This window comes from Ovis aries, chromosome 7, assembly GCF_016772045.2.
Source record: "Ovis aries strain OAR_USU_Benz2616 breed Rambouillet chromosome 7, ARS-UI_Ramb_v3.0, whole genome shotgun sequence".
NCBI lineage: Eukaryota > Metazoa > Chordata > Mammalia > Artiodactyla > Bovidae > Ovis > Ovis aries.
In genome coordinates, this window is record NC_056060.1 from 63,839,720 (window position 1) to 63,851,789 (window position 12,070).

Consider the following 12,070-nt stretch of genomic DNA (forward strand, 5'->3'; position numbering starts at 1 on the left):
TTTCAAGAACTATTTCAACCCGTATGGTATGATATGCACAGAGAGAAAGTCTTGGCATGTTTCCTCCAGCTTAGCTATGTCCTTACAGGTTCACCCACTTAGGGTCCAAAGCATGCCTATAATTCACGACTCTAGAAACTTCCAGGGAAAATTTGACCACACAGAACTTAAAGAGGAAGGAGGTCACAGAGTAAGGGAAAACAGGAATGGCAGAGTGCTGCTCTTCAGTGGAAGAAGAGATAAGCAAGGATAAGAGACATAAGAAAAGCAGAAGACACAAGGAAAAGTGAAGGAGATAATGAGAGACAAGGCTAGAAAACGAAGAGGTGGAAGATTAAGAAAAATACGTTGTCATTTAGTACAGCTTGTTGTAAAGCTACTATCCAGTACTATACACTCTGAATATACTTTGCATAGAATTAATGCTGTAAATGATGGCTAGGGTCCCAGATCAACCCCACAGAGGCCCACTTAAACCATTATGTGGCTAACATATTGATGAACTACTTCTACCAAACTGTCCTTTGTAACAGAAGAAGAAGGGGTTTCTCTCTGGTTCCAGTGTGCTCACCTTTTGAATTCTTGCAGTGTGTGAATTGTATTTTTTAGCAGCGCCCAGGTGCTAACAGCAGTGGCACCTTCCCATGGTCAGCTTCAGCCAGAACCACAACTCTCCAGATAGTTTCACAGTGGAATATCACCTGCCAGGCACCTCCCCTTGAACTACTTCTCCTACACCCCTACAAGCAGCCTGTGGTGAGTTCCAAAGGAAGCCTTCCCCCAGCACTGGTAATTTCCAGCAGTCCCAGAGGGGCAGCACCTGAGACCGCTGCCACACTCTCTGGGTCAGAATCTCAGCACTGAGAGGTAACAGCCTTTTCCTTGGGTGCTCTATCTCAGTCCTAGGGATGGTGGCTGCTGCCTGCATCTGCAATTCCTGATGGTTCATAGAGAATAAACCACAAATTTGGGAGAGGGGTTATTTTTGGACTGAAGAAAAGGGAATGGGAGATGTCACAGAGGAGATTTTGATTACATCTTTAATGTTTAGTAAGCTAAGCAAGGGAGAATACTGATTGTTGGGTATGTAATCTAGACTTTTGTCCATATATGAGATAATTCACATTAAAATCAATATTAAAGTTAACAAACTTTCTCAAAACATGAGTGACAGAGTAAAAACATTATGTATGACACTAATTATGTTTAATTGGTAAATAGAATGAAAGGTAGTAAATTAAGAAGTAGATAACAAAATGCTGCCTTCCATTCTAATACCTGAACACTCGCTCATTTACTAGACAGGAACCATGTTCTAGAGGAATACTGTAGGACAAAGGTACCTAAATAGTCACTGTCCTAATCATCATTTAGCTTGGCTACAAATGTTACAACTCCAAAATTTCATTAGTTGTGAGCAATCATTAAAAATTCTACCTTATGAAAGAAATACCTATACCTCAAAACACACTGGGGAATCCCACCTGAAAGTAATAATTACATTAAAAATACTAACTTGATTTAGGCAAAAGCTACTGTTAATATTTATGACTCACTGAGTTTAAATCCATTTCATAGAGGTAAGAAACTCTGGAGAATATAATTATACCTTAAATACTATTCACTTCTTTCAAGAAACAAGGCCATAGGGGTGTTAAAGAATATATTTCTTTAAATATAAGACATTCCTTATGTCTTAATTAGTATAACTGTAAAGTTGAATAGTTCAGTTCAGTTGCTCAGTTGTGTCTGACTCTTTGCAGCCCCATGGACTGCAGCACGCCAGGCCTCCCGGTCCATCGCCAACTCCGAGTTCAGTTGAATAAATGGTTTGTGTGTGTTAGTTGCTCAGTCGTGTCCGAATCTTTTCAACACTATGGACTGTAGCCCACCAGGCTCCTCTGTCCATGGGATTCTCCAGGCAAGAATACTGGAGTGGGTTGCCATTCTCTCTTCCAGGGGATCTTCCCAACATAGGGATTGAACCAGGGATCTCCCGCATTGTAGGCAGATTCTTTACCATCTGAGCCACCAGGGGGTACTTAACATTAAAATGCGTTAGTTGTTAAAATGCAAACTTTCCTGACAATCTATCCTAGGTGAATCAGGTAGAAATGAGATACACCTGAGGGGCCTGCCTATTAGCAATTCTATAGAATAAGAAAATAATGTACTTGCGTCTAAAATATTAACTGAAAGTTGATCATCTGCAGTAAGTAGTAAAATACAATGCAAGATTGCATTTATCTACGTATATCAAGGCTCAGAAGTAATTTTGACTCTGTTCCTTGTACTTCACCTAAAGTTATTTTTGCAGCTCCTTCTATGACATGTGATTTAGAATTTTATGTTTTAGCACAGTTCATCCAGTTCTTTGTCCTGTATCATGTTTCCCAAGGACTATCTGCATCGATGTTCAGAATGATGGTTCTCTAAGTAGCCGCCAAAGAGGGAAGAGTAATATTAGAGTTTTCCATTCACACAGTTAAAATTATACTTTTGCAAATAAAAGCTTAACTCTCAATAGATGGCTATTTGGAAAAGCCATCTATTCAGATGGAATCTATATTTCTTAAAGAGTCCAGATATCTGAGGTCCTATTTAATGCATTGGAGAAGGAAACGGCAACCCACTCCAGTGTTCTTGCCTGGAGAATCCCAGGGACGCCAGAGCCTGGTGGGCTGCCATCTATGGGGTTGCACAGAGTCAGACACGACTGAAGCGACTTAGCAGCAGCAGCAGCAGCAGCAGCAGCAGCAGCAGCAGCAGCAGGGTACAGAAATACCACTAACATTATAATTTCCAAAGGCTGGCCTTGCCTCCAATAGTCAGTCAAGAGAGTTTATTTGACTATATAAGTGTAACGAATATAAAATTACTTAGATATAGCTAAATGTAATAAGCACTTAGAACAAATATTAATGATTGTACAGTTTATTCTGATGTATGGTAATCTGGCAAAAATTAGAAAGCAATACAGAATACAGAATAAAGCAATACAGAATTTTATATGCCTATATCAATATTTCTACCAATTTCCCTTAGTTCTCTGGCACAAGCAATTTCTACTTTTCACCGCTTTGAATTTCACCTGTCCCCTAAATCAGGGATATAAAAAAGTATCTGCATTATGCTTTTCATCCTATTAATCCACTCTTCTGTCAGTGATTCAACATCTTTTTTTAAGCACAATCTCCCTTTACCAAGGCAAACTCAAAAAAGTAGAATTGTAGGTTATATACAGTGGCTATAAAAATGTTTTTCCCTGCTTTACTTTTTAACTGAGCTTTTAGGAATATATTGTGGCAAAAAAAGAAGAAACTGTATCTACACCTTTTGTCAGTGTTGAAGTTCTTCTTGATAACATGCACAGTTTAAATTTCATCAGACTCATGAAAAGATAAAGGTCTTGGGTCAGATTCCCCAACAACCAGGGACTCAAGAACTGCCTACCCTCCACATCTCTTCTGCCAGTAATCTTCATCTTAGGCTTCCTGTGAACACATGCTGCATTTCCCTCTCTGCTTTTGATCCCCCTACTCTTCTCACCCAGCGACCGTACTTCTCAGAGGATTTCATGATCACCACAGCATATCCAGCTTTTCCTTGTTCTCTACAGAGACGAATCAGCCCTAGGGTTTCAGACATCAAAGATCTTAGCAAAACAGAAATTAGAGGGTGTGATGTGAGGATAAAAGACCCAGGAAATACAATTTGGAAGAGATTTGTGACCCCACGGATTGTAGCCCACCAGGCTCTTCTGTCCACGGGATTCTCCAGGCAAGAATACTGGAGAGGGCTGCCATGTCCTTCTCCAGGGGATCTTCCTGACCCAGGGACTGAACTTGCATCTCCTGCATCACAGGCAGAGTCTTTACTGTTTGAGCCACTAGGGAAGATATAATTTGGGAGAACGAACAGTACAAAAAGTCTTTTTAAAGGCAAAATAGTAAAGGAAGAAAGAAGAGAAGATGGTGATGACAGATGGAAGAAAGAAAAACAGACTAATCACTCTGAACATCTATATAAAGTAACTTGCACAACAGGCAATATCACATTTGAGCTGTACACAAACAAGGCGGATCAATAACTGATATCAGTTTTTAAACTAATGGCACAACGCAAAGGGAAAGAAAAGTCCTGAATGCCTCCACTGGGTAGTGCCAACTCCTGCCCTCCCTACAAGTCACCCACTATTCATTCATTATCTTTGTGCTGCTTCAGTAGGTCACTGAAAAATAGTCTAAAGCAGGCTTAATCTGGAATGGAGCTCTCAGAAGACTTTTGCCAGGGTTCTAAAAACCTGAACAAATAGAATTCCAGTGATACCCAAGGCTGCTTTCCAGGCTGAACGAGTGGGAGATAACGCAATTCTCAAACAGTTTTTCAGAGTCAGGCTGCCGGGCGCCAGCGTGAGGAATCCTGCCGGTGGCAAAGGTCATGAGGAAGGAGGCCTGACATTACGCAAAGCAGGATCAAGCATCAGGGGTCCCCCTGGACATTCTTGAGCATCTACCCCCAAAACCAGAGCCTGTATACCTTACTGCATTATGCTTTCACCTACACTGCTGACATTATGGGGGGCTGTCCCCCACCACCTCTCTCTGAAGAGGAGTTAACTTAGAGCTCCAATTAATAAATCTCCTGGGTGTGACAAGAGTGTTTCAGTCCACAAGCTCCTCTGATGGCTCTCTAGCCTACCTGACAGGTTTGTCTGGCCACATGTGATTGTTCACAGCCTCCCAACCGTGAGAGGCACGAGATGCTCTAAACTTTCTAAAACAGATTCTTTTGAGAAGTTAGAAAATTATTAGTATAGTATTAGCGAGTTAGTTAGAAATTATACCGGTGGAGGGTTTTCATTGTTGAGCCAATATTTGCTGCTAAGTCTCCATATCCCTTGCCCCTTATACACACGAATATAACTAGCATATAGGAGAAATAAGTATTAACCTTGATATTAATCACATTAGACCTTAGGCTAAGTAAATTCTTTTCTTGATTATAGCCCACTGCACCTTTACCCTGTAGAAATGCAACTTTATCTGGTGCCTGAGGAGGGTGGTGCCTAACTTAAGAAAAATCACCTTTGGAGAAAATAAGTTTTCTGGTTGACTAATCATCATCAGTTCAGTTCAGTCGCTCAGTCGTGTCCACCTCTTTGCGACCCCATGAATGGCAGCACTCCAGGCCTCCCTGTCCATCACCAACTCCCGGAGTTCACTCAGACTCATGTTCATCGAGTCAGTGATGCCATCCAGCCATCTCATCCTCTGTCGTCCCCTTCTCCTCCTGCCCCCAATCCCTCCCAGCATCAGAGTCTTTTCCAATGAGTCAACTCTTCGCATGAGGTGGCCAAAGTATTGGAGTTTCAGCTTTAGCATCATTCCTTCCAAAGAAATCCCAGGGTTAATCTCCTTCAGAATAGACTGGTTGGATCTCCTTGCAGTCCAAGGGACTCTTAAGAGTCTTCTCCAACACCACAGTTCAAAAGCATCAATTCTTCGGTGCTCAGCCTTCTTACAGTCCAACTCTCACATCCATACATGACCACAGGAAAAACCATAGCCTTGACTAGACGGACCTTAGCCGGCAAAGTAATGTCTCTGCTTTTGAATATGCTATCTAGGTTGGTCATAACTTTTCTTCCAAGGAGTAAGCATCAGAAAGGGTCATAAAATGTTAGCAGGCCTCTTGGCCAGAAGATGATGTAGATCACCTGAGAACTTTGTATATTGGAGGGAATGCAGAAAGAAAGCATGGTTTCAATAAGGGTCAGGACTGCTGACCCCACGTGACTTTGTATTTTCCATTTATCTCTATGTATAACTAAAAGTATAAAAGCGGCCCTGGAAAATAAAGAAACAGGACCAGTTCCTGGAAAGACTGGTTTCCCCCGTGTGGTCTTTTCTCGTTCTCTTTTCTGGCTGAATTCCCATCTGGAGCGCGGAGGCTCGCCAAACCTACTAATTTTGCCTGGGCTTCTAAGATCTGAAGGGAGGGGCACTTTGTGTCTCCACTCCTTCGGGAGACCGGGAAGATGCCTGTGGCCTACGTAGGTGGTACAAACCCCTTGTCTCAGGGTTTTATTGGTTCTCCACGTAAACAAAGTTATTAAGCCTCTTTTCTCCACTAATTTTCCTACTACACTATTCTTTTCTAATCTCTTTCCCTATCTTTAATTAAACAATTTTCCTCTAGACGCCGACTCCATCCCTGCTTCGAATTCCCTGGATCCACCGGGGCTGGACCCCGGCATCAGGCGTCTCTAGTCTGTATAGTTCTGCTTTACTGGAGGTAGAAACTGATCAAGAAAGATTACCTTCTAACAGCTTGGACTCTATTAATTTCCCATGATACCCTGTGATTCATGAAGGATTATTACTCATCAAGGTTGCTGCTGCTGCTGCTAAGTCACTTCAGTCGTGTCTGTGCGACCCTAGAGACGGCAGCCCACCAGGTTCCCTGTCCCTGGGATTCTCCAGGCAAGAACACTGGAGTGGGTTGCCATTTCCTTCTCCAATGCATGAAAGTGAAAAGTGAAAGGGAAGTCGCTCAGTTGTGTCTGACTCAGCGACCCCATGACCTGCAGCCTACCAAGCTCCTCTGTCCATGGGATTTTCCAGGCAAGAGTACTGGAGTGGGGTGCCACTGCCTTCTCTGCTTATCAAGGTTATTAACCATTAAATAAAAAAGACCTAAGAGATGTTACAGCTGTGCCAAATTAATAAACATCATATAATTTGGGTACCTGCAGAAAAAGCCCTAATTTTTCTACCTTTTTATTGGGATATTTTCTCTTCAATGTATCATAAAGGCTGATTAATTTCTGAAGTATTTGAAACTGCAAATGGTTTAGGATAATAAGGCATGTAGGTCTTATAAGTACAGAAAAAGAGGGGAGGGTGGGGTAAGGGAAGCTGTGGCTTATAATTAATAACTGCTTCTGGAAACTACACAGTCATATAAACATTTGGTCAATTAAAATAACTTTATTTAGTGAATAGAAATTAGTAATATATATTCCCTAGTGCATGCTGCACACATCACTGCTACCAGAATTGCTTTAAAACTATTCTTAACTCATCAAAAATCTCTATGATGTTCTAAATGCCTTCCCCAAAATACTACTAAATGCTTTGGCCACTTTCTTGCTATTACTACTGACAAACATTTATAGGATATACATATATATATAGCTGACTCACCTTGCTGTGTAGTAGAAACTAACACGACATGCTAAAGCAGTTATACTCCAATAAAAATTAAAAAATAATCAGAATTTAATTGGGATGCCAGGTTCATAGCAACTTACATCTTTCTTTTTCCAGATAATCTGAAGATTAGCATTCACATGATTTTTTTCTTTAAACTTTTTATATTGTGGTAGCTGATTAACAATAAATGATTTGTAAATTAGAAAAATTTTTCACCTGTGATGAGGTAAAGACCGGTGAAAACAAACCTAACAATTTGAATACCCAGTCTTACTAACCTTCATGTGAGTTTCTACAAGTAAGGTATATTGCTTTCTGAGATCCACACAGATATAGTTAACACCTAGTGCTTGTGCCACCATTGTTCTAAGCATGTTATAATGCTAATAATTCTCAAAACAAGCCTATAAACAGGCTACAAAGAGCTTAGTTGAAACATGGGGAGTGAGGGAGTTTACTCAGCCATTACTCAGCAATGATCAATTTTTATCTAAAAGGCCCACATGCAGTCAGAAAAACATCTAAACAGTCAATAAAACAAAAATAAGCTTCCTATAATTAATACTTCTTTTCATATGGAATAATATTGGCTTCTAAGCTATGGTGGACAAAACTTCTGTTCCCCTTCCAATTCATGTACTCCAAATTGGTTCAAATTTTACCTATTAAAAGAAAGAGTAAAAATAAATTAACAGCTTTCTTTATAGCTAACTTATTGGCTTCAATACCCAGATAAAGTAGACTGAATTAGGTCACAAAAGTCACTGGAATCCTATCACCATGGTATGTAGGAACTTACTGGGCTTTTTCAAAACTTTTATCAGCAGTCAGAAAATTTCCAGAAAGGTTTAAAAAGTAAAATAAGAGAAAGGTCAGAAGCTGCAAAATTTATAAATTTTTCCATTTGAAAAGGCTGAAGAAACCATACTGGGACTGAACTCTCCTTAGACAGTGTGAAAACTTATATAATAATACACTGAGACCTGAAAAACCAATTAGAAGGGAGTTACATGGGATTTTGTGAGAAGTAGTAAATCATGGACAAAAAGCACTATTGCATTTTCATCGTAACTAATATTAAGCCTTGGGATACAATCCACATACTGGATTGTATCTTGCAGAAAGCTATCTAGAAAATGCAAAAATAGAGTCAAAATAGGTGTTGCTGTTATGCCAAACAAAACAAAAATTAGCTATAACTAGTCTACTGGTGGTCTGATTTAGGAAAGATGATTTGAGAGGACTAAGACCACTTTTCCTTTAAGGTTAATTTTTGTAGGTCCTTACTGTTGCTTGATTTATGACACTAGCATTCTAATGATCTTCTCTACCTGTCCAATCCAGCCTTTGTGTTGTCCCTAGTCACTTAAGTAACAGACAGCCTTCAAGCGTTTGGTTCCCTGACGCTCAGCAGGGTAAAGTCCAAATTCCCTAGCACTGCATACCCGCCCTCCTCCTTTTCTAGCTACTCTCCTAAGTGTAGCACTCACAAGGCAGGGGCTTCCTTCACAATCTCTTGTCTCTGATCAAACACCTCTATCTCTGTGGTGGTCAAACTCCAAAGCTTAGCTCTGTGTTTTGACCCCTGCAGGTACAGCCCTAGTTTCTTCAAAATGCCATGCAGTTTCATGCTTCTGTATCATTGCATATGCCTTTCTGTTTTATCACTTTCCAGCTGGGTGACCTTGGGCAAGTTCATTAACTTCGCTGAACCCTGCTTCTTCATATAAAGAACATTAGCACTCATTTGCTATCACTATGAAATAATGAATGCGAAAAGTCGCTTTGTAGACAGTTAAGCACTATGCAAGCATTAACAATCTTATCATAAATCAAAAGAGCACACAGTATTCTTGGTAACTATACTTTAGTTGACCTAAAAGGGTAAGATTCATCTCTTGGTTTCCAGCCCCCTCTCCAAGAATGCCCTGCATTTTATCCCACTTTCTGACTCCAATAAGTCCTTGTCCTTCTGTCTTCAAAAGAAAAATCTATCATGATGTCTAGGTCATCTGAAGAAAAAGACTTAGTGGGAAGCTCCTCAAAGGTAAGGACTGTCCTTTCCTCCACCTTTCCTACTGCCTTCACAAGAGTACTCTGTGATGCACAAATACTGGCAAAAAGGAAAAAGATGAATGAATGAGTGAATGCAAGCATATCTTGTCCTTTGTGAGCTTATAATCAAAAGAAGTGAGTGACATGGTGGGGCCTAGATGAATCTGGCTTTATCAAAGTGGTAACAAATGCCTTCAATGTCATCTTAAAGGGAAGTAAGAAACTGAATTTCCTGCTATGCTTGTTTTATTCGGTGATTTGATACGTGCTGTAATTGCTGTCTTAGTGACTCATGCTTAACATGTGAATGTTTTAACATTATTAGAATCACATATACAATTCAATACCTGTTTTTAAAAAATTTTCTGCACTAGGCCCAATGAAAACATGAAGATAAAGATGATGGATTTTCCCGTTAGATGCTAAACATACAGAAAGGAAGCTAAGTCATCAATACATGTAATTAATACAAGGCAGAATGTTATAAGGTGTATGGAAGACCTAAGGCTAGTGACAATAAAGGAAGACATCTGAGCTAGGGCACTGGGCCCATAAAAATCACAGCTATATATTACAAATTACTGGGCGCCAATAGCTTATGTACCATCGAATATTTATTTTACATATAAAACATGTTACATGCAATGGCAGATATTTCTGACAGCCTTCCTCCTTAATCTAATTACAAACCTAACTGCATTGTTATCTACGAATAAGGACTTACATGTGTGCCAAACACAGCTCCCAGGCCCTTAAGCATATTACCTCATTTAATTTCCGTAACAACCCTACACATAGATACAATTATCCCTGTTTTACAGATGAGAAAACCAAGGCCCGGGCCTTGAAACTTTTCAACGTTAAGAGGCAAAAATGAAAATATGTAAGCAAGGACCTGAGAGAGAAATATGAGCATTCCACATAGTGTGAGCGGACCCACTTGTCATAACTGCTTCGAGAAGTGCTTTTCCACCTCTCCTGAACGCACCGGTGAGAACAACCTCTATCCCTTCCCTTCCCGCCAGGGATTAATTTTCTTCCCCCAAATCCATAACGGAACCGTTATTCAGATTCTCTCAAACATTTCCAGTCCAGAAGCCAAACCGGTATTTAAATCATAAGCAGTGCAGGGTAAACGAGACCGAATCAGATCCCTGGATGGACAAAGCTCAGGTAGGAATCACGAAATTAAACCTTTCGGGTTGGCCATCCATTCCTGGATCACCTCCAGGGGGTGGCTGCAGCACCCGGCTTACCCAGGAGGCGCTACCTCGGCAGTATCCTCTCCTCCTGACCCCAGGCGACTGGGCTTTTGCCATCTGCTCGCTTTACCCTTCACCTGCCGGAGCTTGCCTGCACGGTCTCCATCCTGTTCGGACCAATCGCCAGGCCTCACGCGCCTCGCTCTCCCCGCAGTTAAGTTCCAAACCCACCCGGGTGCGTGTCGGCCCCTGCAGAGGCAGCCCGTCCCGCTCCCTCCCCCGGCCGGCTACTCACGGTTCCAGTACACCGGGTAGCATTCTCCTTGGGTCACATCCACCTCGTAGAGGCCGCCCCGCACACACACCCGCTCGATGTTCACCAGCTCCTCCATCTCGCGCCCGTGCCCCGCAATGCGCCGGCAGAAGCCGCAGACGCGGTCCTCGTCTTCGTCCTCCACGGAGCTGGAGGCCGGACCCACGGGGGAGGCCGGGCCGCACACATGGTCGCCGTCCGGGTCTTGGGCCCGAGCTCGGGCCCCCGTGGCCTGCAGCAGTGTTCGGAAGGCGAGCTCGATGCGCAGCGAGTCGTAGCCGATGAAGGGCTTCCAGGTCTTCTTGTCCTCCTTGTAGAACCAGCGCACCTCCTCCGGGCCCAGCTCCGTCACCACCTCGTATCTGTGCCGGGCGGCCGCGCCGCCGGGCCGGGTGCGCTTCCTCTCCCCGGGGCCTCCTCCAGCCGCCCCGCCGCCCCCCGAGTTCGACGGGACCAGCGGCGGCTGCTGAGGCGGGTGCAGCGACGAGGAGCTGCCGCCGCCTCCACTCTCGCCCTCGCTGTAGTAGCGCAGCGAGGAGCCCGACTCGGCCGAGCTGAAGTCATAGTTATCGTCACTGAGGCAGGGGTCCAGCGCCAGGTGATGGTTGTGGTCCTCCGCTCCCGGCGCCAAGTGCAGCCCCGGCTCCCCGCGCAGCAGGGCCAGGGGCACCTCGTCATCGCCAGGGTCCCCAGCCGGCAGGTGGTCGAAGCGGCAGACGCTGCCCCCGAACGACGGTTCCGTGTCCGAGCCCAGCTCCCAGGCGGCGCCGTCGCCGCCCCGGCCGCCGTTACGCTCGGAGCTCCGCGAAGACCCGTGGCCTGGGTAATTCATGCTGTGGAGACGCCGCCGGCCGCCCGGCTCGGCGCTGAGCCGTGGTCCCCAGCGCTTCCGCCACACATTCAACGTCGCTGCCCTTTCCACCTGGAGTTTTTAATCTTTCAAATCCCGAAGGGGGCTGCGGCGGTAGCGGCAGCGGCAGCGGCGGCTCCGCCCCCCCTGAGGCCCCCAGCCGCCGCAGCCGCGTGCCGCCGCCCGCCCCATTGTCACGCAGCCCGACGTAGGCGGTGCTTGCCCCTGGGCCCCGCCCCGCCGGCCGCGCGCGCCGTCCCGGAAACCGCTTCTCAACCCCGGTAGCGCGGGCGTGGCCCCCGTTGCTTCTCCCGCCGCGACATCCCGGTCAGCTCAGGATTTTTCAATTCTCCTCGCCTCCGTTCCCATTTCCCTGCGGCGCTGCTGCCTCGGCCCCCGCCCTACTGAGGGTCAGAGCCCAGGTGTGGAGAAG

General features: G+C 44.3%; 1 protein-coding gene across 10 annotated transcripts in view; it reads right to left on the bottom strand.

The window, feature by feature from the left end:
- Positions 1 to 11,845, bottom strand: part of DDHD1 (DDHD domain containing 1) — a 71,268-nt gene extending 59,423 nt beyond the window's left edge. For all 10 annotated transcript variants that reach the window (XM_060418059.1, XM_042252534.2, XM_027971876.3 and 7 more), the window contains exon 1: positions 10,770 to 11,845. In XM_060418059.1, the coding sequence (XP_060274042.1) occupies positions 10,770 to 11,619 (850 nt within the window). In that variant the 5' untranslated portion in view covers positions 11,620 to 11,845. The remainder of the gene's footprint in view (positions 1 to 10,769) is intronic.
- Between the last annotated feature and the right edge of the window lie 225 nt (positions 11,846 to 12,070).